Source organism: Phacochoerus africanus, chromosome 13 (genome assembly GCF_016906955.1).
Source record: "Phacochoerus africanus isolate WHEZ1 chromosome 13, ROS_Pafr_v1, whole genome shotgun sequence".
Lineage (NCBI taxonomy): Eukaryota > Metazoa > Chordata > Mammalia > Artiodactyla > Suidae > Phacochoerus > Phacochoerus africanus.
The window spans coordinates 23717600-23744723 of record NC_062556.1 but is presented as its reverse complement, the minus strand read 5'-3'; the positions used below and the strand labels follow the sequence as shown (position 1 = coordinate 23744723).

Below are 27124 nucleotides of genomic sequence, written 5' to 3'. Positions count from 1 at the left end.
CTGGGAAGGTTTTGACTCTCTTTGGGCGGGGTTTACAGGGATGACTGGCATGGACAGGGTGCCAGTCGGGGCAGCTGCCACTGGAAATCGAGTGTGTTCGAAGAAAGTAAAAAGCAAGAGACGAGGGCGTGATCCAGACCCAGAGTTCGACTGTCAGCATCTCCGCAGAGATGCCATCGGCCCATCACTGAAGACACTTTGATCCACTCTCCTTCATCACCATGGCCAGTGGATTTCCAGCCAAACACAGCTCCAAAAACCCAAGTATTGACGCATTCTCTCCCACACGAGTTCAAGGCATGCCCGGTCCAACATGGAGGGCACATCGTGTGAAATGAACGAGGAATTCGGCATAGACATCAGGCAACGTCAGGCTGACCTAATATGTGGTTATTATATTGTTTTCAGATGTAAAATGCCACCTGCTAAAATGCCTGTGAAAATCTAATTCTTTAAGGTTCAATTCGATGCCAACTTGCCTTCATAAGGACTGTTGCAAAATATATATAGTTATTTATATATATTATAAATACTGTAAAATAAATGTATATATGCTGAACATAAATACTATGTGCACATAATTTATTTATGATAATCAGATAAATGCAGTAACTATTTAGAAAATACTGCAAATGAGCTGTATTCTCCAAGCAGAACACAAAAGAAGAAGCCATCTACTGTGAAAGGAAGGAAATAAAGAAAATGGAGACCCATTTCTGTTTTCTTTTCTTTTTTTTCTACCATCAGGTGGTTTATATTATTTAGACTTAAAGAAGGACAGTTTACTGCTGATCAAAACGCAGCATGTGCTCTGTCCCCACCCTAAAAACATCCTGGGGAGATCACAACTTTGTCACACTGAGTGAAAGAGAAACACGTGTCCGAGTTTGACACATTTCCCACTAGAAGAAAAATCTAGTTGCCAGTGACCTACGGGTTCATTTTGGGTTCCCGGAACTAATAGCCCATCAGCATGTCTTATGAAACTTGTGCCCGGCGTGTTGTTATTACAGCTGTATATCATCACAGAGAAAGAAAAGAACTGGTTTTCCTTGGAGTATCTCTAAGTTGAAGTCATATTCAATAACCCTGTAGATGAAAAATCTATATATGATGGATGAAGTTTGCACTGTCTTTTGCATTTAATTCCTCCTGTGCCAGCTTCTGCAGGACCTGATGTACCTGTTTTTTTGAGGTGAGCGCAGGCAGTATTTAGAAAATGCCACCAGCCGGCACTTCTGCCAGATAACGAACTACAGAACACAATTCATCTCAGGCCCGCAACGGCCTCATTCTTCACTCTTAAGCATGCCATGGAGGAGCCAGTCTAAACTTGGAACCTTACACTGGGGTCAGTGCCAAGATGCACCTTGAGTCAATGCTGTGCATCAGGGAATGAGGCTGGTGGCTTTTCCTTTTCTGGATTTGGGGACTTTGAAGGCAGCTTTAAATATGCAGGCTTTCTGCAGTAGGCGCCCAGGCATGGTACCAGCACATCCGCATCGGGAGCTCTTCCTTGGGAGACTAAGTACTGCTTCTGTATATGCTGATAATGACCATCAAAAGAGGACATCTAGGAGTTTCCATTGTGGCTCAGTGGTAATGAACCCACCTAGTATCCATGAGGATGCAAGTTCAACCCATGGCCTTGCTCAGTGGGTTAAGGATCCGGCGTTGCTGTGAGCTGTGGTGTAGGTCACAGATAAGGCTCAGATCTGGCCTTGCTGTGGCTGTGGCGTAGGTCGGTAGCTGCAGCTTTGATTAGACCCCTAGCCTGGGAAGGTCCATATGCCGCAGATGCAGCCCTAAAAAGAAAGACAGAGAGAGAACACTTAGAGCTTCTGGTCCCAACAAAGAAAAAGCCAACCTAGGTCTATTTTGTCGGGCAACTGAATAGGATTATGTTTTAGATGAACCGCAACTTCCTGCCTTCCCTTCCTTAGAGGCCAGCTCATTGTATTAGACAAATGGATCCAAAGGTGGCCAGGGAAGCCTGATTAGCCTGTCCTACACTGGCCCAGCACTGCAGTCTAGATGCCCTTGTAGCATCAGCATTGCAGGTCTGCCTTTGGAGCCTCTCCTGAGTCTGGGATCTGGCTGGCTGTGAACTTTTGGACCAAACCCAGCCTGGCCTCCAGCTGTGTCCACATTTTCAAATTCAGATTTGTAACATGTGAGAGGCAAGTAAATTTGTTTTTCTTGTACTCAGTTTTTTTACGTTGGATAACCAACTAATATACACAGACACATGTAATATAATATATATATTTTTGCTTTTTAGGGCCGTACCTGTGGCATATGGAAGTTCCCCGGCTAGGGGTCGAATTGGAGCTGTAGCTGCCAGCCTACACCACAGCCACAGTAGCTCAGGATCTAAGCCACATCTACGACCTACACCACAGCTCAGGGCAATGAGAGATCCTTGACCCACTGAGCGAGGGTAAGGATCGAACCCTCGCTCTCATGAATCCCAGTCAGGTTCATTTCTGCTGTGCCACAATGGGAACTCCACATGTAAAATAATCTTGATGAAGTTATTAATCTTTCCTCTGACCAGAAGGCAAAGCTGTTTAAATCATTGAGTTGGAGGTTGAATTACTTAATCCTTATTTCATAAATATTAAATAAATATTTATCATTTACATACGAGAGAACAGAGAAGGAAAACAGAATTTTCTTACCTATTAGCAGAGCTTCTTTCTCTGATTTTAATCCTTGGCTTCTTTTCTCAATATTGTTCTCTCGGTCTTGGTTGACCAATGCGACGGTCAACACATTGATTTCCTATAAAGTCAAGAAACAAAAACACATGTGTTTCTGTTGATGACGTGCATTTCAACGGAAGCCACCAAGTCTTTTAAACCCTATAATCAAGAGGTCATCGCTTTCATTTCAACCGAAGATCAACCCTTGTTGATTGATCTATGTGCCCAAAGAGTAGAAAAGTAATTCTAAAGCAGGCTCCCGGCCACTGCTCTCAGCAAACTAACTCTTGGCAAAAGTAGCACATTTTGTGCAAATTATCTTCTGTTTTTGTCTATGTTTTGATTAAACTCTGTTAGCAAAAGCTATTTGACCGTGGCTACATTAACAGGTTTCTATTTTGAATATGAAAAAGTTTCCTGAAAAGCGTATTACAGGCTAATTTAAAATACTATGCAAGTAATTTGTGTGAGTGTGTGTTGGGGGGGAACAGGGCCTATTGGGAAGGTGAGATAGAATTGTTGTTTGGCGTGTTTGAGTTGAGTTGAGTGTACGTCCTTTTATACATAACTGCAAAAGGTAGATAAAGCAGAGGTTGGGAAATTCTTTTCTTTGAAAGCTAAAATCGAAGACTTGTACCACAAAGCAATGAGTGAAACACTGAAGCTGGACTATTTTTAGTTCCCTCTATGGTCTTTTAAATTTAAAAACAGAGGAAAAGATGTTAACTCACATTCTCCCAGACTTGATATGAGGGCTCAAATGGAGAATGATTTCAAAGAAAGTCAACTTTAACAGCTGGAGACCTGCCTATATGGGATGGCAGTGTCCATTAGGGTAGCTGAGCCTTGCTGGAGGGAAATTTCTCACTGAAAGATAGGTCTCAAGGCAAGACTAGCACACTGACAGAGAGTTAAGGATGCTGGTTCATTAGATGAGGAGGAATCTGTCAGAAGTACAGAGGATGGATAGAGAGGATTGAAAGACAACGTGAATGGTTTGGCAGATGTTACCAGGTCTGGCGTTAGTTACAGGATAGATATTTTGCTCGGTAATATAAATGAACAAAGTTGGCAGACAGTTACCAAGTCTGACGCTAGTTAGAGGATAGATATTTAACTCATTAATATAAATGAACAAAGTTGGCCAGATAACAGAATATAGGAAATGGTTAGCATGTTGTCTATATAAAGAGCACAAACCCCACCTGAAGACATTCAGATTAAAAATGGTCCAAGGCAGGGAGTTCCCACTGTGGCGCAGTGGTTAACGAAACCGGCTAGGAACCACGAGGCTGCAGGTTCAATCCCTGGCCCTGCTCAGGGGATTAAGGATCCAGCATTGCCGTGAGCTGTGGTGTAGGTCGCAGATGCAGCTTGGATCCTGCATTGCTCTGGCTGTGGCGTAGGCTGATGGCTACAGCTCTGATTAGACACCTTGCCTGGGAACCTCCATATGCCGCGGGAAGCAGTGCTAGAAAAGGCAAAAGCCAAAATAAATAAATAAATAAATAAAAGGTCCAATGCAAGTCTGGAGCCAGTTAGACAGAAAGGGTCCTCAGAGATGAAAGATGCTCTTACACTTCCAAAGACTGGCTCTTCAGAACCAGTCCCAGTAGAAACACCATCTAGCACTTGAAGACAGTAAATCCAAAGGTTTCTATAGATGGGGTTAGAACATTTTATAAAGAGGAGTCGCAGGGAATTCCTTCTGTGATGAAATGACATATGGATGTGTTTCAGGGGCCAGAAGAGGTTGAGGAGGAAAGAGAATGGGAAAGATATTAACTCGGATGAGTGTATTATTTAAGAAAAATATAAATAATAAACCTCAGGGCTGAGTGGCAACAGCGTCGCCAAGAAGGGGTGATCTCTTAACAGCCTGGATGATAACAGGGGACATAGGAAATCACCGAGGAGAGTTTAGCAGACAAGAGACCCACGTTAACTGCCAAAACTCAGTGCTGCCTTGGGATCATCACACGGATGAGCATCCAGGTTTGCTGAGGAAAATGGGCCTCAGAGGGCAGGCAGCACGTCAGGAGCCAGCAAGAAATGGCAAGGGAAGCCAGTCGGGACTGCCATAAGGAACTTGTCCCCATGTCCAAAGCTGGAGTCATAAAGAATACGGACCTTGAGGAGTTCCCGTTGTGGTGCAGCGGTTAACGAATCCGACTAGGAACCATGAGGTTGCGGGTTCGGTCCCTGGCCTTGCTCACTGGGTTAAGGATCTGGCGTTGCCGTGAGCTGTGGTGTAGGTCGCAGACGTGGCTTAGATCCTGCATTGCTGTGGCTCTGCTGTGGCTCTGGCCGGTGGCTACAGCTCCGATTCCACCCCTAGCCTGGGAACCTCCATATGCCATGGAAGTGGCCCTAGAAAAGGCAAAAAGACAAAAAAAAAAAAAAAAGAATATGGACTTTGAGCAGCTCCAGCAAATGCTAATGAATCAACAGGTCTACAAAGATCCAGATATGCCCTATCAGTGACTGTTGCTTGGATGATGTTTTAGGATTGGATAGATGAGGATGAAAAAGGAACAGTCCTAGGATCACCTTTCTGTGGAAACAGTTTTGTTTGTTTGTTTGTTTTTTCTTGGGCTGCTCCCTCAGCATATGGAGGTTCCCCGGCGAGGGGTCGAATCGTAACTATAGCCGCTGGCCTATGCCAGAGCCACAGCAACTGGGGATCTGAGCTGAGTCTGCAGCCTATACCACAGCTCATGGCAACGCCGGATCCTTAAGCCACTGAGCAAGGCCAGGGATCGAACCCACAACCGCATGGTTCCTAGTCAGATTCGTTAACCACTGCGCCACGACGGGAACTCCTGTGGAAACAGTTCCTGAGACTGAACATCGCAGCCTGTGCTCTGTCAACCACAGATGGTGCCATTCTATGTGGTCACCATCAGTGACTGTGGAGTGGACACACCTCGCTGCCAGCCTCTGACAACAGTGCAGCAGGCTTGGCCCAAGAGACCTGAGGCCTGGCAGATGCCTGGGTACCACTGTGAGTTCTGTCCAGGGTGGAGATGTTGCAGCTTTTTTTTGGACTCCTCCGGGAGGGAGAAGAACTCTGCAAGGAAATGGTACAGGACTTGGTGAAACTGACAAGGCAGGTTCTGGTTACAACTGCATACGGTCATAAGTTGGCCTCAAGAATATGCAGAAGGGAACTCTCATTTCCATTACAGTCAGAAGTGTGTCCAAGAATATAAACAAGAGATTTAGTGAAGCAGACCCACTTGTGACCACCCAAAAGAATGATCACTAAGTACCCTGGAACTGAAGCCTGCCTCGGGCGTGACATAAAAACACAGATTCTTGCTGACAGAGTCAAAGAGTTAAATGAGATGGGTGAATGCTTTTGTCATGCATTTTGCCAGAGACAAAATTTAAAGTTAATGTGGGGAGGGAGTTCCCATTATGGCTCTGTGGTAAAGAACCCGACTAGTATCCATGAGTACGCAGGTTCGATCCCTGGCCTCACTAAGTGGTTAAGGATCTGGCATTGCCATGAACCCGACTAGTATCCATGAGTACGCAGGTTCGATCCCTGGCCTCACTAAGTGGTTAAGGATCTGGCATTGCCATGAGCTGTGGGGTAGGTCACAGACAAGGTTTGGATCTAGCATTGCTGTGGCTGTGGTGTAGGCCAGCAGCTACAGCTCCGATTGGACCCCTAGCCTGGGCACTTCCATATGCTTTGGGTGCAGCCTAAAAAAAAAGACCAAAAAAAACACCAAAAAGTTGATAAGGCTATGTTTTAAAGGCTAGAAGATAGGACAGTGCTATTATCTTTTTCCACTATAACAAAAAGGGGGACAGATGTTTTCATGACTTATGACTTATGGCTCTTTCGAAAAGTAAAGTTAATTTGATTTGTTTGTATTGACAGTAGAGTTGCTTAACTTAACGAGAATTACATTTGTTAGCAGGTGTCAAGTTTGAAGTTGTCTACACAGTACAAAGTAGCTATAAGCAATATCTGTACCCTCTTTTCAAATTTTCTCATTCAATGCCTATAAATCTAAATTATTATCCAATGTCTGTCAAAAGAACTCCCATCATATCTGGTTAAAGGGAATACACAGAGAGAACATGGAACTAAACAATTTCCCAAGTCAAACCTTTGTTGCATTTAAACTTAAGCCTATTTTTACTTTCAATCACTCAATAAATATTTATGCTGAATACACAGAACATGCCAACCACATGACAAGGACTGCTAAGTTTTTAAGGCTGCTGAGTCCAAAAGTGGCAGGAAGTGCATGCTTACTCAGAGGCCAGCCAGTCTTATAAAAAGTCTGTAAGAAAGCTTATGGGGAGTTCCCGTTGTGGTGCAGTGGAAATGAATCCGACTAGGAACCATGAGGTTGCGGGTTCAATCCCTGGCCTCACTCAGTGGGTCAAGGATCCGGCGTTGCCATGGGCTGCGGTGTAGGTTGAAGATGTGGCTTGGATCCTGTGTTGCTGTGGCTGTGGCGTAGGTCGGCAGTTGTAGCTCCGATTAGACCCCTAGCCTGGGAACCTCCACATGCCGTGGGTACTGCTCTAAAAAGCAAAAAATTAAAAAATTTAAAAAATAAATAAAAAAAGAAGCAATAGCAAAAATTAAAAAAAAGAAGAAGAAGAAGAAAGCAAGCTTATGGGAAATGTCAGTTGATGAGGTCAATGGAGAAGTAGGTGGATTGGGATAAGGAGCTTGGATTTTATCTGGAAGACATTTTTTTTTTTTCTTTTTCAGCCGCACCTGCAGCATATGAAAGTTCTCTGGCCCGGGACTGAATCCGAGCTGAAGCTGCAACCTATGATACAGCTACAGCAATGCTGGGTCCTTAATCCACTGCACTGGGGTGGGGATGGAACCACTGCCTCTGCAGAGACAACCCAGATCCTTAACCCACTGTATCACAGCAGGAACTCCTACTTAGAAGGCTGAATGCATGCAGCGTGTTCAGCAGAGAAGTCACCTGAACAATTGTGCAATTTAGGATACTGGTTTGGAGGCAGGTGGAGCTGGAGGCAGGAATGCCAGGTTGGCGCCTACTGCAATTGTCTTATTTTTTTTACCTTTTCATGCTGAGAGTAAAAACCAAGTTGACAATGTGCAGAGTATAATACACCAGGGGTATTTAAGAGATAGGACTGAAAAAGAATCTGATGACCTGGTGAATGAGGAAAATGTTGAGTAAGTGCCTCAGGGAAAAGAAAAAGAGGGAAAGAAGCAAGTGTGGGTGAAGATGATGGGTTCAATTGTGGAAATGAACTTCAGGTTTCTGTGACCCTGTCAAGATATTTGGCTTTTGAACTTAGAAGCAAGGCCCTGACAGGTATTTTATGACCCATTTCCTTCTTTTTCTTTTTGCTATTTAGGACCACCCCCACAGCCCATGGAAGTTCCCAGGCTAGGGATCAAATTGGAGCTATAGCTGCCGGCCTATCCCACAGCCACAGTAAGGTGGGATCTGAGCTGCATCCGTGACCGACACCACAGCTCAGGGCAACACCGGATCCTTAACCCACATCCTCCTGGATTCTAGGTGGGTTTGTTAACCACTGAGGCAGGAAGGGAACTCCCTATGGCCCATTTCTCAGGTCAATGCTGGCAGCATGCAACCTCGATATCTCCTCTGGGACAAAGGCTTGCTTACTGCTTGATATAAAAGAGGTGGCTTCCCCCAGCTCAGGGTTCTCCTCTTATAACATCATCTATGGCACATTCAGGTTTCCATCTTGGCCCCTTATACAGGGGGGCTGATCAGGCTCTAAGGTCCATGAGGATAAATCTGGTGAAGCCAGGACAACTATCTGGCAATACAAGATAAAACCTCTGATGGACATTGGCCAAAACCTTCTCTGAGACCAGCCCATCACAGAAGGGACACAGTGGCCACAAAGCAGCACACTGGCAAGGATCTTAGAGGACATAACTAGTCTGTGCTTCATCTCTAACTCTGTAAAATCTGTGGTTCTGGTCTAAGCCCCAGTCCTGTCTTAAGAGTTTCATGTTCTCCAGGATATTCCAACTTATCTCTTTAGTAATTGGGGAACAGCTTTTTCTGGCATATGGGGTCCTAAGTTAGAAAGACTTTGTCCTTTTCATAAAAATGTCACAGTTATTACTCATTCCACCCTAGGTCTCTGGAAAACAGAAGGAACCTTTCATCATTAGACACAGAATATTAGCAGACTCCTTTTTTTCCTCTGACCACATGCAAATCCTTTACCTTGAGAGCTGTAATAGGCCCTGAAGAATTCTATGTCTACTGGGAAAGGTGTTCCAGATGCTTAGAGATTGCAGATTGGATGTGGGTAAGTGCAGATGGGGTTAGGAAGTAAAGGAGGTTACGAAGGACAAATTGTTAATGGGGTACAAAGTATATTCTAGGAAGGGAACATTAGGACGGGGCTCAAAAGCGAGATCAATGGGATTATGAAATGGAATTCCAAGGGAAGTGGCAATGACACCCTTCATTTGACACAGTCACAAAGCCCTCCAGACGAGAACATGCACAAGTAAGCATTCTGCACTTGGCAGGAGAATGAATGAGATTATCTCATAAATCTTTTCTCCATCTACCTTTTAACTCTAATTCCTATGACACTTAGAAGGAATCATTAAAGGGCTTGGAAGAAGAGGTTTTCAATAACCGGAAACTAGTTTTTTTTTTAGACTTCTTAAAGGTTAGCTCCTTACAGGCAGAAATTTCCCCTCTAAGAGTCCTTGTCAATTACTCTGAGACATGACCAAAGAAATTTATCCACTTAGAAAAGCTCTTTTTCAATCATTGACTGAGCTAGAATTGTGTTGTGCTGTTTTGTTTTTGATTTTGCTCTCTCTACCTATCTAAGCTCCTAAGCACCAAGACTATGGCTTCTTCAGCCTCATCAAATCCTTTCATTACTCCTTTCATTTCATTATTCCTGTGGCCTCCTTAACTTTAGTGCTATTTTCTTTCTCCCATGAAGCTTCCTGAATTCGTGGTGTATACCCACTGTGTCCACTGCCTCACTACCTGAAGTCTCAGCATTCGCATTAATTAAATGATCCTTTGAAAGATTTTCAGTGACCACCTGTATTTTCTCAGTCCTCCTATCATGTGATATTTGATATCGCTGACTCAGCCCCTTTTAAATCATCTGCCTCCCTTGCTTCTGTGACATAAGAAGTCCTGGTCTTTTTCCTCCCAGTTTTTTATTTCATCTTTACTGGCTTTCGTATTCCCTCTGCTAGACCAGGACGCATGGATAAGAAGGTTACTTTCTTCTGCCTTCTATACTCTAACTTTGGTACTTCCTTGACTGCACCCATAGCATGCAGAAGTTCCCAGGTCAGGGATCGAACCCACACCACAACAGTGACCTGAGCCATAGCAGTGACAATACCAGATCCTTGAACTGCTAGGTCACCAGGGACGCTCCGCCAAAGCTCAGTCACCACTTTTTCTTTTCTATTCCCTTTTATCAGAGTTTTTTTTTTTTTTTCCATTCTCATGGGTTCAACCATCATCACACATAACTCCTTAATTTCTACGCCTTATCATTAACTGATCACTGGGCTTGTTTGCTTGAATGTGCCACTGTCCAGGTCAAATTCAAAATCAGAGGTGGCACTTGGAGTGGATAAGCAATGAGATCCTGCTGTATAGTTCAAGGAATGATATTGAGTCACTTGTGATGGAATGTGATAGAGGATAATGTGAGAAAAAGAATGCATATATGTGTATGACAGGGTCACTTTGTTGTACAGAAGAAATTGGCAGAACATTATAAATCAACTATAATTAAAAAAAAAACTTAAAAAAATTCAAAGAAGCAAAAGAGAGGTGGCCATGAGGTGACAGAAGAGATACTACAATGCTTGAGTTTTAGAGCTATTGTCTTGGCTCTTCCACTAACAACTGGTTGACCTTGGTTGGGCAGGTTATGCAACATCTTCAAGCCTTGGATCACTTGCCTAAAAATGGGGGTTCTGGGTAGGGGCCAGCATTTCTGAATAACGCTTTCTGTGACCCCATCAGCTCTACAGAGGTGACATGGAAGGTCCAAGAAGCAGACCTCTAGAATTCCCACTCCTTTACTACTTTATTTTTATTTTTTTTGTATTTACTTTTTATTAATTTTTTTAGCAATAATTCTAGAAGGATTTATTTTCTATAATCACGACATTTAATGACATGATGTATTTATCTACAGGCAGTTTTTTTACTTTATTCTGTTTTATAATGCAAGATTCCTACATAAACTTTCATTTAAAGAAATGTCCTTATTTAAAAAAGAAAAGTCTGAATCCAGATCCTTCCTGATGTGGTTATTCTAAAATTCTAGAATTCTTTTTATTTTTTATTTTTTGTCTCTTTAGGGCCACACCCATGGCATATGGAGGTTCCCAGGCTAGGGACTAAATCAGAGCTGTAGCTGCCGGCCTACACCACCACACAGCAATCTGAGCCACATCTGCGACCTACATGGCAGCTCATGGCTATGTCCGATCCTTAAACCACTGAGAGAGGTCCGGGCTTGAGCCCTCGTCCTCATGGATACTATATCAGGTTCTTAACATGCTGAGCCACACCGGGAACTCCCAGAGAAGCCATTCTACAGGAAGAATAGACAGATTCTGCGTGTGAAGCAGAAGTAAGAGAAGAGTTAAAAAAAAATTTTAAGCACAGCCTGGACAAATAGTAGAATAATGATACTAGAATCAGACGTGACAGAGAACGAGAGGTAACTGGATCCAGTATCTTAGAAATACTGAATGTGAGGTCTTGGAAAAGCAGCTGGGTCATGAGCTCAGGACAGCACCTAGGCTGGGAGTGGCTCTTCAGCCCCACTTCTATCTCTGCCTGCCAGGCAGGTGGCAGTGTGCACGCCTGTCCCTGCCACCCTCAAAGCCATCCTGCCTGGACTTCCTGGAATGGTCCTTAGCAGTGAGCAAAGTCCCCCGCACACGGTCAATCTACGACCCACATTTTCCCAAAGAGTAAATAGTAGACTCTCGGTAATGTCTGTTGAATTAAATTGAATGAGTCTGTTATTACAGAGAGGATAACCTTCGTAGGTGAGGCCAACTGGCAGTCCTAGGACCTCGTCTGTACCCTTGGCCTTGAGTGATTTACCAGAAGTCTATGAGGACTCTCTATAATGCAGAGGGAGGAAAACCATGCAGTTGCTTTGGGTGTTTTACGTCCTTTTGGTCCTAAATATATTTGTTGCAGCATAATTTTAAAGTGAAATAATTTACTGTTTTAGATTTAGACACAGTACATTTGAGTTTCTGTTATTAGTGCTTTCAATATATTTTTTAATATTAGCTTTTTGTAGAGACCACACCTATAAGCTTATAAACTTTTGTCTTTCTTTTCCTTTTTAAAGTTGAAGACAACTTTCTAGTTCACTTTATTATGATTTTTTGGTCTTTTTAGGGCCACACCTGCGGGATATGGATGTCTACAGATGCTCGTCTACACCACAGCCAGAGCAATGTCAGATCTGAGCTGCATCTGTGACCTACGTCACAGCTCATGGCAATGCCGGATCCTTAACCCACTAAGCGAGGCCGGGGACTGAACCAGCATTTTTATGGATACTAGTCGAGTTCGTTATCGCTGAGCCACAATGGGAACTCCCACTTGAATTTTTAATAACCTTCCTTAGTTTTCTCATTATAAATGGACATATATTTATAAACATACACCAATTTATAATGTAGAAAACTTACAAAATATAGATTAAAAAATAAAAATTAACTAGAATTCTGCTATGCAGGTATAAGCACTGTTAACATTCAGATAATTACCTTTCATATTTTATATAAACCCTTCTCACACACATATAATTATAATATATAGTTGTTTAATTTCTATTTGAAAAAAGGATTATTCCATGTATACTTTATTATTATTATTGTCTTTTTAGGGCTGCACCCAGGTATATAGAGGTTCCCAGGCTAGGGATCGAATTGGAGCTGCAGCTGCTGGCCTATGCCACAGCCACAGTCACGCCAGATCCAAGCCACATCTGTGACCTACATCACAGCTCACGGCAACGCTGGATCCTTAACCCACTGAGTGAGGCCAGGGATTGAACCCTCAACCTCATGGTTCCTAGTTGGATTCGTTTCCGCTGCACCACGACGGGAACCCCCGCATGTCTACTCTTAATAAGAGAACTCCAATAATTTTAGTTTTGTGAGGTTTTCCATTACACACTAAGAATAACATTGCTGCCTGGCTAACTTAATTATGCCTGTCACAGTTCCCACCAGACTTAACCTGTGTTCTCAAGCTGGCGATTAGATGACTTTCTTTTTGGCATAGTTTTGTGACAGCTATATTAAATAAAAGCTATCTACGATTGAGAAAAAATTCTTTTGTATTCCTTTAACTCCATTCATTATTTAAAGTGTAGGTTGGAGTAGTTTATTTTGGTTCGACTATCTGCCACTATACACATTACCCGAATGGAAAAAACCACACTTGACCCCCGAAACAGTTGTGTGTTTTGCAACACGTAAAAAATATACCTCACAGTTCCATATCTCTGTAAGTCCATACCCCTCAGAGCCTCAGAAAGTACTGACATGAAAAATCTCCTTAACCAATAAAAATGGAGCAGCAAACAGAAGAGACTAAAGTGAAATACTTTTAAATGCATGTGTGTGCATCCAGAATTAGTCAGTTTGATTCATCTTGTATGATACTGACTCTATTGCTGGTAAAGATTAATTGTATTATGGTGCTGTTGGCATGTTATTTTCCCAGTCCATTTCTCAGTATGACATGTCTTATTTTTCTCTGCTACAAAGCACCCATGATCATAATTTTCACCTGCTGAGTTTACATTACTAGGGGTAATATTAAAATTTGGAGGGTTTTTTTTTTTTTTTTTGACCTTTAAGGTAAATTAGGTCATGAGAATAGATGGGATGCAATCTGATAAATGGGAAAGAGAGACATTTAATTACTATTAAAGTAAAATTAAATTTCAGAAGGCTGGCCAGCCATACTGTGAGCTCTTAGTAAACATTAAATAGTCTCTCCTCCCCAGTGCACGAAAATCCAATTCTCTCTTCTCACTGCCTTCTTTCATATGCCATCTATGAGAAATATTCCAAGAGCGAAGTGCTCTGGAGTGCGTGGGGCAGGATGGATATAGAACTTGGGGTCCTCTGCATTAAAACAACAATATGAATAACGGCAATGATGACAACACTAATGGCTGGCCCTCACTGAGTGCTCGGTAGATGCCCCATGATGGTACTGCTATTATCCCCATTCTACAGATGATAAAATTGAGGCACAAATAAGCACAGTAGCTTCCTGATCTTCTATACCCAGAAAGTGGTGGCTATAAGCCCAGGCCCCAGATAGTCAAACTATCAGTATATACTGCTTTTTGCCTGAGTTACTTCCTAGGGAATGGCGACCTTTTTTTTTTTGTCTTTTTAGGGCCACACCTGCAGCATATAGATGTTCCCAGGCTAGGGGTTGAACTGGAGCTGCAGCTGCCAGCCTAGGTCACAGCCATAGCAACACCGGATCCCAGATACATCTGTGACCTACACCGCAGCTCCTTAACCCACTGAGTGAGGCCAGGGATCCAACCCAAGTTCTCATGGATACTAGGTGGGTTCATTACTGCTGAGCCACGGCAGGAACTCCAGGGAACTGCAACTTCTTGACTGTGTTCAAGTCCCAATCTCAGCCTGACCCCTTTTCTTACTGAGGGGACAGAAAACAGTGGTTGCTGATTTCTCTTTTCAATAGATGCTGTCTCCCTGGTGGGCCATCTGCTCCTTGAGGACAGTGACTGGGCTGTGATTGTGTGTGTTCCCAACACCCAGTGCTGTGTCTGTGACACCGCATTGCCCATCATGTGAACTTGGGTGGACATGGTTAGACGTGGCTAGCTGTCAGCCCACCTATCTTTTGTGTATTCTCCAATTCATTTTTTTTTTTTTTAAAGCTATGCCTGCCACATGTAGAAGTTCCCAGGCCAGGGACAGAACCTGAGCCACAGCAATGACCAGGCCAAATCCTTACCTGCTAGGCCACGAGGGAACTCCTTCCAAATTCTTATAAACTAGAGTCTGGCAATTACAACCGGATATTTTCCTTTTTGGGTTTGAATCACAGCAAAGTTTAGCATTTGGACTAAAGTCTCTGGACACCTCACTCCAGTATAATTTAGTTAGAACATATCAAACCTCCACCAGTCTTTCATCTATCAAATATTTATTGAGCTCCTGCTCTATATGGTTAGGTTTGTTCTAGATAACAAGATTCAATGATGAAAAAAGCAGTGGTTCCTGCTCTCAAAGAATTTAAGAGTCTAGAGGATGGACAGGCATGTAAAATATATTAAAATACAGTGTGACGTAACCATGACAAGGGTTGGCCTTGGGGGGCTGTGGGAGCCCGTAGCAGCACCTAATCTGGACTGAGGTGGGTGGTAAGCAGTAGTTACCCAAAGTGTGGTCTGCAGACTGACAGTATCAGGAGCTTATTAGAAGTGCACATTCTCAGGCCACTACCCAACAGCTCCCACCCCCACCCCCAGTCTCAAACTCCAAGGGGAAGCCTTGCAATCTGTGCTTTTAGAAGGTCTCCTTTTGGGAAACCCTCCTTCACTGTTGGTGGGAATACAGATTGGTACAACCACTGTGGAAAACAGTACCGAAGTTCTTCAGAAAACTAAATATGGAACGATCACATGATCTAGCAATCCCACTCCTGGGCATATATCTGGACAACACTATAATTCAGAAAGATACAGGGACCCCTGTGTTCCTAGCAGCACTATTCACAATAGCCAAGACACAGAAGCAACCTCAATGTCCATCAACAGCTGAATGGAATGCATTAAGATGTGATACATACGTACAATGGAATACTACTCAACCGTGAAAAAGAACAAAATAATGCCATTTGCGGCAACATAAACTAGAGATGATCATACTGAGTGAAGTCAGTCAGAGAGAGACAAATTCTATATGATACCACTTACATGTGGAATCTGAAATATGGCACAAATGAACCTATCTATGAAACAGAAACAAACTCACAGAGAGAACAGACGTGTGGTTACCAAGGGGGCAGAGGGAGGGAGTGGGATGGACTGGGAGTTTGGGATTAGTAGAGGCAAACCATTACATTTAGAATGGATAAGCAATGAGGTCCTACTGTACAGCACAAGGAACTATACCCAGATTCTCGGGATAGACCATGATGGAAGATAATATAAGGATGGGAATATATGTAGAAGCATGACTAGGTCGCTTTTCTGTGCAGCAGAAATTAGCACAACATTGTAAATTAACTACAATAAAAATTTAAAAGAAGCTCTCCTGATTCCATTGCTTGCTAGATCCTTAGAGAATATAAGACTTACAGATAAAAACCATTAGGCAAGAAAACTTACACCAAATTACAATCTGTAGTATGAGAAATTTCATTGGATGAATGACCTCTACAATTTTTCTGTGTGTGTCTGTCTGTCGGTCTGTCTGTCTGTCTTTTTAGGGCCATACCTGTGGCATATGGAAGTTCCTAGGCTAGGGATCGAATCAGATCTGCAGCTGCTGGCCGACGCCACAGCTGGACACACAGGCTGGATCACAGCAAAGCCAGATCTGAGCTACATTTGCCACCTACAGCTCGCGGCAGCAGTGGGTCCTTTAAACCACTGATCAAGGCCAGGGATCGAACCCACATCCTCATGGGTACTAGTCCTATTCTTGTTCTGTTTTGTTTTGCATTTTAGGGCTGCGCCTGCGGTATATGAAAGTTCCCAGGCTTGAGCTTGAATCAGAGCTACAGTTGCCGGCCTACATCACAGCCATAGCAACTCAAGATCCAAACCGCATCTTCAACCTACACCACAGCTCAAGGCAATGCCAGTTCCTTAACCCACTGAGTGAGGCCAGGGACAGAACCCACATCCTCATGGATCCCAGTCAGGTTCTTTAACTGCTGAACCACCAAGGGAACTCCCGATTAGTCATATTCTCAACCCACTGAGTCGCAATGGGAACTCTGCTACTACTGCAACTCTAACTTTCAGAGTCTCTAAAATTTCTGTTCTCATCTTAAAGTGAATGGCAACGCAACGTGCTTCATCTTCAAGACCACCTGCAGATGAGAGAGAGAAGGAATAGTTTGTATTTCTCACCTAATCAGGCCAGACAGATTCACAGAGCTGTCTCAGGCTGCTGGAATTCCCACGTCCACTCAATCCTCAATCAATAAGTGTTATAAATATATTAGAAATGTGTCCACCTATGCAGGTTCATAACTGTGTTATGCAACGCACACCTACACGTTATCTGCCTGTAAGGGACCTAGCTGGGGAGCTAGGCTTATCCTAACGGGGCTGTTCAGAATATGTGGAATGATGATAAATACTCTGGGAATATGGAGAAGATAATAATTGATTTGGGCTGCTTGGAGCATATGGCCCCAAGAAATGGGAATTGAGCTGGGCTTAAAAACAATGGACTATGCACTGCAGGCAAAGAGGATGACATGATAGATGGAGGAAAGCTGATTTATCAATAAAAAAATCTAATTATTTGGGGTTTTTAATGAATGGTGCACCTAGCTGAATTTGACCTATTGACTAAAGCCATTTATTCAGGATGCCTGGTCAACAGCTATTCCCGAGATCAGGCCAGCAGTTACTCTGTTCTTACCAAGGGGACCAACTTGAATAGCGTCATATGGAGTGGTCAGGAACGATCCTGAAGCTTACAGCGGGACCAGAGACCTACATTAGACTTGTGCGCACGTGCATGCGTGTGTGTGCGTGGGGGTGGGGGTGGGGGGAGGGAATTACATCCCCAGAGTGGGGGGGGAGCCGCTGTATAGAGGTCACCCTTGCAGACCTTTCTCCCAGCTTCAAGTCCCCTTTCTCGAAGCTGGCATGGAACGAAACTGTGCAGATTAGATTCTGAAAGTCTCATAAACATAAGCAGCTCATCAGCATACACTGAACCGTCTGGAAACTGTCCAGACAAAGAAAGGCACTGTGAAATCTCGAGGGAAGCTGACATCACAATACAAACGATGGTGATGCTGAGCCTCACAGCCACAAATCTTTCCTACAAGGGGAAGTTCAGGGCTGCGAAGGCTTAGATTTTCTTGCAAAAAAAAAAAAACCAAAAAACAAAAACAAAAAACCCCCCAGAAATTGTAACCCCCCCCCCAAAAAAAACCCTATTCAGGGTTCCAAGGCTGTTGAGTCTTTCCAGGGGAACCAGCGGAGTCTTCAAGAAGGCTGCCTGCTGGCTGCTGGGAGACTTTCTGGAGCTGTTGAGAGAGGTGATGGGCTGAGACCTCCCTGGCTCAGACACCTGCACAGCTAAGAACTGCAGCCATTCTTCCGGAGAATCCCTCTGCCCTTCTAGACAGGATAAACAACAGGAAAGCCTCTTCCTTCAGGGCAGCATCTTTTCTCCCCAGCTCAGTGTTTGCTCTGGCTGAATTGGGAAGATGAGGAGGGGTTCATACCACAGTGTGGCTTGCAGAAGCTCTGATATTTTGTGAGATCCCAAGATAGGTTTAGAGCCACAAGCGGGAGGCCTGCCACCTTCCTGGAGGGGTGACTGCCATGCCCAGTTCCAGGAGGCCACAAACAGGATGTCTGGTACATATCCAGCAGTATGGTTGTCCCTCTGGGGGGCGGGGTGGGCAGGCCGGGAGGGAGGGAGACTGCCCTTGGCAGTGAACTCCCGGAGGAAGGGGCGATTCTGATTCCCACCCCTCAGACCCCAGATGGAGCAGGGAGGGATGGAGAGGGGCGCCTCCACCAGGGCAGGAAAGATTTGTGAGGCTGAAAGATTAGAATATACTTCACTTGCTCGTGTGTAGTCTGACGCTGACCCTGTAGTTACCTCCAGGAAGCTCACCATTATTGCATCTGCTATTTAACCTCAGAGGTTTTTGCTTTGAATTCCAAGAATAAACTTCTTTGCAGACAAACTTTTCATTATGTGGGCATGTCCGTGCCCCTTAAAACAGACTTTCGGTGAAGGCAGTTTCGCTACTGGAGGTGGCAGGGACGAGTGTGCCCTTCTGCCTGCCGGGGCGGATTGACAGGCGCTGGTGGGCAGCAGGAAGTGATGACACTCAGTGACATTCTTCCCATCCCAGCCTTTTCCGGCCCCCTCCCTGCTTTTTTTCTTTCCACCTACGTTTCTTCCTTGTCATCTTCCTACACGCTTCCTCCGAGAGATGCCACAGTCTGGTGAGTTCCGTGGCGCTGGGATGGATGAAGCCTGGAGCTGAGCCGTGGCTGGAGAACCCCCCAGGGGACCCAGAGAGGATTGGGTGGAGGGTCCTTGAGCAAGATCAGTGTCACAGACGCTGGGCTGACCAGCGCTGGCCCCAGGCCTGGCTGGCACCTTTCATGCCTCTCTCCTGGCTGGTCTCTGTGGCGAGCAGAAATTAGGAGTGTGGAAATCACTGTTTAATAACCACAGCAAACGTCTAGGAAGCCCCATGGCTCCTGGGAAACCCAGAGAACTAATAAGAGAAGAAGTTTGTCGCCTGGTGAATCCTTGTCCCCACTGTTTTCAGGTGACCAATCCTGGTGAAACACCAGCAGGAAGCGAGGATGCTGCATGAAGGTGGCACCCACTGTCTTCCAGAGGCACCAGAACAAATTGCTTCCATCCACCTTTTGGGACCCTGGATTTAACAAATGCTCCTCAACATTCTTCCTGTTTGATTCTGAGCAGCATTTGAGGCAGTGCTAAGCGGTGTCTCCTGGGAGGCAGGGATTCTGCGATTGGGCCCTGTGGGTTTATTAGACCTTACCCTGGCAATGTCTGCACTCAATTCACATCTCTTTTGTATGTTTTGTATCTATATGCATCTCTTCCTCTTTTTTTCTTTTTTGGATGCCCCATGGTAGGTACATGGAGTTCCCAGGCCAAGGATAGGGTCTGAGCCACAGTTGCAATCTACGCCACTGCTGTGGCAATGCTGGATCCTTCAATCCACTCCGCCGGGCCAGGGATGGAACCTGTGTCCTGGTGCTGCAGAGGCAACGCCGTTCCCATTGCGCCACAGCCGGAACTCCTATACGCATCTTCTGCTGATGATTGGCTTGGTGTTTCCGTATTTCTTCCTGGCCACATTCGAAATAATGCTAAAAAGCTCCTTTTCTGCTTGGGGTTAGAACTCATTCCGTCCTTCCCCTTGAGCACCTGTCTCCGTCTCATGGATTCTCTTCAGAGGGTGGACAAGCCTTGTTTGGGGAGGGGTGGCCTTGGTCTGGAATCCTCACAGGGACCAGGCTCAGCAATCCCCAGACCACCAGGAACACAGACCTCTAGTTCACACACAAACCCCTGATAACACGTCTCAGTATCGTTCTTCTAGATCACTTGTGAACGACAGATACTTTGCCTTTCTCTTCAGAAGGCAGATATTCTTGGGAGCTACTTTCCTTACCTGCTGAAGAATTCTGTATCCTCTTTATGTGGCAACATCCAGACTTTATTACGGGTTGTTTATTTCATCACTTATCATGTAGAGGCTGAGCTTTCATCTCATTTTTTTTTTCTTTGTCTTTTTAGAGTGACAGTGGCGGCATATGGAAGTTCCCAGGCTAGGGGTTGAATCAGAGCTGCAGCCGCCACCCTACACCACAGCCACAGCAACACAGGATCCAAGCCACATCTGTGACCTACACTGCAGCTCACGGCAACGCTGGATCCGCAACCCACCGAGCGAGGCCAGGGATCGAACCCGGATCCTCATGGATACCAGTCAGGTTTACTATAGCTGAGCCATACGGGAATGCCTCATCTTTTGAAAGAATCCGTGGATCTCTCTCTTGCCCTAAATCCCAATCCAGTGGAAAAGCCTCCTCACTTAAACAGTGCTTCAATGGGAGAGGAATAACTAACACACTGTTAAAGAATATTCATTGCACACCATCCATGACAGCAAAGGCAAATAATATTTTAAAGTCCCACAGCAGGGACTGATTAAATAAACTACCGCACATCTGTGGCATGAAGTATTAGGCAGTCATTAAAAGCCGTATTAAGAAAACATTTAAACATGGGGAAATGCTCATGATTTATAATGAAAAAGAAATGTAGGCTGTAATATTGCCCATATGATATGCTGTAAGTCTGGTAAAAACGGATATACGTGCACGCAGACAAAGCTGAAGGAAGCTCAAAGAAGTGTCAATGCTAATTTCCCGAGTGAAAAGACAGCAGAGGGTTATTTTTTTTCTTTCTATTTTCCTACACTTTCCAAATTTTCCACCCAAAGAAAATGGCTCTTTTGGGCTAGGGGATTTGTGTATGTTGGCTCGATCGAAGGTACCAAGTCTTCCGTTCTAAAAAACTGCTTTTGCTTCTCCATCGCATAGGATCATCCTTAGCCTTTGAGGGGAAGTATCTTAGTCTCCAACACGGGAAACTCTGGTTTCAGATCTTGGGTTTAGCTATCTACGTATAGTTTGTGCCAGATCACTTCCGTCAGCCCTGAAATGCATGTCTCCTTTGGCTGTTTTTCTCTAACCTAATTTGGGGGAAGAATGTCTTTTCTCTTCCCCTCCCTAAACCCAACCTGCCAGCCTTGTTAAACATGTGCTAATCCTGTTACCTGCTCCAAGTCCTCTGATGGCCAAGCAGGTCCTACCAGCCCCTGTCTAGACAAAAAGGACCCACCGTAGCCCCAGCTCCAGTGGTGACAACACACAGTCAGTTGGCAGTGAGGTGCTTGGTAAGGAAACGTCTCTTGACTGTTGACTGGAGACGAGAGCAGTGACCTTGAGGCCAGCTTTGGTCTATTACTTTGACAGCAAGTCCCTCTCTAGTTCTTCCTCGGAGCTCTGCATGTGCTGGGAAGTGGGTGTATGGACAGGGTCTCCTCCGGTTACCAATTCCTTCCCAGGGGGCTGGGTTGGGATGTGCATTCTGGATTTCACAGCAAATGGCGCGTCACATGGCTAATTCTCAGCAAAAACCATGGTAAACTAGCTGGAAGAAGGCAGCTGTGTTGGGCGGGAGGGTGGAGTGGGGGAAGGAAAGGAAGCCTCAGGAGGAGAAAAGCAGACTAACGGAAGCTGGAAGGGGCACCAAAGGCCAGATTCTGGGTGTGGGCACTGATAGGTGAACAGGGCTGTATACGACGGGATAAAGCAAGTATCGGACCATGAAAAGTCTACCTTCTTGATTTCATTCCTCTACAGAGCTTAGGTGACTCCAGGCATCAACAGATGTGGGTCCACGGACCCTGAGAGAAGGCAAGATGGCTAGTGATGTTCCAGCCGTGCTTTTCAGGGGTCTCAGAGACCCTTTATACCTACGCACGGTACCCCAGTCCCACCAGATCCTTCCCCCCAACAATGGGCCCAATCCTTCCACCAAAGGTCCTGTCTCCAGCGAGTGGGTGGAAACACGTGAACCAGTTCCCTCAAGCCCATTACTCCTCCGGTGCTAGTGACCCGAAGGCGGGGAGAGCGTCGTGAGGGACTCAACAGAGGACAGGCAAGGTTTGCGAAGAGGGGCGGGGCACGAAGACGGCGTCAGCTCCGCGTGGAGCAGGAACCAGGTCCCTGATGGTCACCCAGGGATCTCCGGGACCCAGCACAGCACACGGACGTCTGGAGCGACCGTCATACTCAACACGCCCTGGCTCTGTCGACACGGCTGGGCCGCACGCACGACCACCTCCGAGGTGGGTGCCAGCGTGGCCTTCGTTTTCGAAGGAAACAAAATGGCGCCGTGGGTGCGCGGTGAGGTGCGCAGCGGGGCGTGGGGTCTCCCAGGCAGCAACCAGCAACTTCCGGTGCGGTTCTTCCGTCTCTTTCTCACCTTCAGACCTCAGTGTGTCTACTCTCTCCCCCTCCGGACCCCGGAGGGGATATGCGTCACCAGGACCCGGGTTAACAATGGCCTCCTACCTTGAAGAGCCTTCCTCCCACAGCATCTCGCCTGGACACCCCTAGCGTCTCTACGCGGACAGATTGAAAGACATCACGGGGATTTACTCTCTTCCACAGGCGACATGCAAAACTGGGACGTCTTCTCTCTTCTGTGTTTTTGTTTTATTGTTGGGTGGGAAAGGTGTTCCTTTGGACGGCGGCAACCTCCAGTCTCACAAATGAAGCCTCTTTAGAGATGGCAAATGATTGCTCTAACCTCAGTGTGTGAGCATGAATTATGCAAAAAGAGGAGAGGCTTGGGGGTGGGTGGGAAGCAGCTTTCCTGCAGCAGGAACAAAGAAGGAGGAGAGCAAATTCATGGAAAACCTGAGACCAAACTGCTGTCTACGCTGCCAGCTTTAGAAGCCACTTTCTTTGATTCCTCCTTCTTCTTCCTACATTTCTCACATCCTCTCTGGGCCCTTCGAATTTCTCACCAAATGTAACCCATATAAGGATCAGAGGCAGTGGAGGATACCTCTGGGAGGGTCATCAAAAAAGATACAAAGTGAGGACAGGTATTAAATCAATGACATTCAATAAATTAAAAATCATTAAATTGTAAATTAAATCTAAAAAAGTCTTTTTTTTTTTCCTGCACATGCAGCATTTGGAAGGTCCCAGGATAGGGGTCAAATCAGGAGCTGCAGCTGCTGGCCTGCACCAGAGCCACAACCACGCCAGATCTGAGGTGCATCTGCAACCTACACCACCGCTCATGGCAACACTGGATCCTTAATCCACTGAATGAGGCCAGGGATGGAACCCACATCCTCATGAATATTGGTCAGGTTTGTTACTGATGAGCCACCACAGGAACCCCTAAAAAGCCATTTTTTTTTAAGATTTTGATAGCTATTATACGTAATGACCAGGGACCAGGTGAGTTATTCAGCAGTCTTAGGGATTAAGAAAGAACTCAGATGAGGTTCCTCTGTGGCACAGCAGGTTAAGGATCTGGTGTCGCTACAGTTGTTGTATAGGCTACAACTGTGGTGCCAGTTCCATCCCTGCCTGGGAAATTCCACACGCCAAAAGTGAGGAGGAGAGAAGGAAGGAAGGAAGGAAGAAAGAAGCTCAGAGACAAAGATCAGATAAAAATAATCATAGCTTTGCTTTTTAGGAAAGTGGGTCCGGAATCACTTCAGTCTCAAAAGGATCTGTGAGAAGGCTAGTTTTAAACTTGGGTACCCTTGAATCTGGGAGCAACTCTCATCCTATAAGCTCTGCTCTTGAGACTAAATAGACAAAAGACTTAGTAAACTGCAAGACTGGACACATCCCTGAGTGGATTTCAAGACGATGAATGGATAGGATGCACGTGCCTCTCCCACGCTGGCCTTCTGGATGACAAACAATCCTGTAAGTTTGAAGCTTCCTGCCAGACTTTGTGACACAGCTATTTATATATGGAGTCCCCCAGAAACAAACAGAAGCGATGCAGCCCAAGATTTATGGACATGTTAATTACAGCATTATTTATAATATTGAAAAAATGGGAAGTTAAATGCCTAACGCATAGGCACGTGGTCCAATTACTTCATATCTACATTATACAGCATTAAGAAGCATTTCTTTGAGGGGCATTTGCTGATGAGAAAAATACTCGTGGGGCAATGAGAAATCAAAAAGGTACAAAATGGGGAGTTCTCGTCATAGCTCATTGGTAACGAATCCAACCAGCATCCATGAGGATGCAGGTTCGATCCTGGGCCTCATTCAGTGGGTTAAGGATCTGGTTGTTGCCAGGAGCAGTGGTGTAGGTTGTAGCTGTAGCTGCGACTCAAACCCGACCTGGGAACTTCCATATGCTGTGAGTGTGGCCCTAAAAAAAAGACCAAAAAAAAAAAAGTACAAAATGCAAGACAGTATGATCCTATTTATTCACTTAGTTCTGGGTTTTTCCTCTCTGTTCATATACATGCACAAGACTGGAAAGAACTACAGTAAAATATTGATTGCGGTCCTGTGAGATGTGATATTAACTTAGTTTTCTGTATTTCCATATACTTTTCTGTAATTTTCCAGTTTCACGCAAAGCTTTTCCTTTTCTAATAATATATTTGGTTTCAAGAAAGCAATGGTTACTTCTCACAAGAATACTCAGCCAAGCCAGCGCCAGTCCACTGTATAATTATTATTAATAAATGATAATGTACAAAATTCCTGTCCCTGCCTGTGAATACTACGGTAAAAAAAAAATAATCTATATGCTCAGTCAAATGACTTCTGGGCCAGAAGCTTTAAACCACATGATCTGCATTGAAATTCATCCTTGTCAAAATACGGTCTGCTGTATCAAATAGTGTGACATTGATGCATGAAGAGGGAACTGACACGGGCGGAGGATATACTCTGGGCCAGGTGCTTATGCAGAGGGTTTCACTTAGGACACTTCTGGATGAGGAAGGTGAAGTTCAGAAATGTCACGTCGTTTGCTCTGGTCATGTGGCTACTCCTGGATTCAAACCCTTTCATTCCGGCTTGAAAGAGTCCTGACCATCACAGGCCTGGTGAAAACTCCAGACATGTAGTCTTCATTTCAGATATTCTATTGCATTCTGTCCTATTCTGTCCTGTCCTGTCCTGTCCTGTCCTATCCTATCCTATCCTATCCTATCCTATCCTATCCTACTCTACTCTACTCTATTCTATTGTCTTTTAGGCCCTCACCCAAGGCATATGGAGGTTCCCAGGCTATGGGTCGAATCGGAGCTGTAGCTTCCGACCCTACACCACAGCCCTAGCAACATGAGACCCGAGCCAAATCTGTGACCTACACCACAGCTCACAGGCAACACCGGATCCTTAACCCACTGAGTGAGGCCCAGGGATCAAACCTGCAACCTCATGGATACTCATCAGATTTGTTTCCGCTGAGCCACAATGGGAACTCCTCAGATATTTTAAAATATCTTAAGATATTCTGCTAGCGCTCCTAATGTGTGGCCAAAAGAACTGCTTTTTGTTTCTTTTCTTTCCTGCAACTTAGTGGAGGTGCTGGGGAAACAGCCCAAAGGAGACAATGTTACAGACAGAAAAGAGAAAGATGAGTGAATAATCCACGTACTGGGGAACCCTGGAAAAAAATAGGTCATTTAGGGGAGTCTTCTTAAGGTGCAGCGGGTTAAGGATCCCAAGTTGTCACTGCAGCGGCTCAGGTAGCTGCTGTGGCAATGGTTCAATCTCTGACCTGGGAACGTGTACGTGCTGTGGGTGCAGCCAAAAAAAAAAAAAAAAAAATAGAAAGAAAACAAAAAACTAGGCAATTTTTAGGCTCCAAAAACTAGCCTCACCCTCTGCTCAGTGAGAGAGGAGGTGCCAACGGAGACGGGAAAGTGCTACCAGGTTCCATGGGCCCAGGAATCGCTCTCCGCCCCTGCCCCCACTCCCCACCTCCCGCTGCAGCCAAGATGCTGCTTTTCCCTTCTACTTGGCCGGACTGACCCCATCTCTCAAAGGTCTTTGTTGTGGATTCCAGAGAGATATTTTTAGTTAGTTTTATGGCTGTGCCCACATGTGGAAGTTCCCAGGCCAGGGACGGCATCCAAGCCACAGCTGCAACCAATGCCAAATCCTTTAGCCCACTGCTCCAGGCTGGGGATCGAACCCTCGCCTCTGCAGCAACCTCAGCTGCTGCAGTAGGATTCTTAACCCACTGCGCTGCAGCAGGCATTCCCACAGATGTTGGGAATAACGTTTAATTTTTAAACGTTAAACACTCTCCTCTAGAAAGGACAACAGACCTTAAAGACGATTTCTTGGTTCCCCTTTTGCCATTTAATAAGAAATGCCTTTTGACATTTCTCGTGAAAGAATCTACAGACGAGGTATGGAGACAGGCCTGTCTTTCCACACGTCGTCTCATTTAATTCAATCAGCAGATGAGTTTGAACCTCACAACTACAAAGTGCTTGCTCGTCACACGCATCTCATTTGCTTCTCACAACAAACCTTAAGGATGGAAAGGCAGGTGCTACTCCCCCCATTTCACAGATGAGCAGCCTGAGGCATCCTGCCACTAGGTCTGGCTTACTGGATTAGACAGCTGCTTCCTTGGAAGGCACAGAGGGACTGACTCAGGGAGAGGCATCAGAAAGTCTCAAAACATGGCAGCAATGTGTCCTTGGAACATCGGATCCCAAAAAGGGGTTTTGGGGCCAGGATGGGGTAATGAAATACTGGAGTGCAAAGACATGCTATTAAGGGCTCTGTGTGAATCGCTTCCTTCCCTAGCTTTCTACTTCCTCAGTCCTATCCATTCTCTTATTTTTTTTTAAATTATTTTCTATTGTCACGTGCTCTTTTCTTCCTGAGTTTTATGGAAGTACAGTTAATTTACAAGGCTGTGATACTTTCTGCTGTGCAACGAAACGACTCAGCCATACACAGATACACATCTATTCTCTCTCAGATTCTTTTCCCACAAAGGTTTTCCCAGAGTACCGGGGAGAGTTCTCTGTGCTTGCCAG

The 27124-nt window shown here is 45.1% G+C and overlaps 1 protein-coding gene across 5 annotated transcripts in view; it reads right to left on the bottom strand.

The window, feature by feature from the left end:
• Positions 1 to 27124, bottom strand: part of ENOX1 (ecto-NOX disulfide-thiol exchanger 1) — a 659885-nt gene that overhangs the window by 38073 nt on the left and 594688 nt on the right. For all 5 annotated transcript variants that reach the window (XM_047756005.1, XM_047756008.1, XM_047756006.1 and 2 more), the window contains one exon: positions 2682 to 2784. In XM_047756005.1, coding sequence (XP_047611961.1) covers positions 2682 to 2784 — 103 coding nt within the window. The remainder of the gene's footprint in view (positions 1 to 2681; positions 2785 to 27124) is intronic.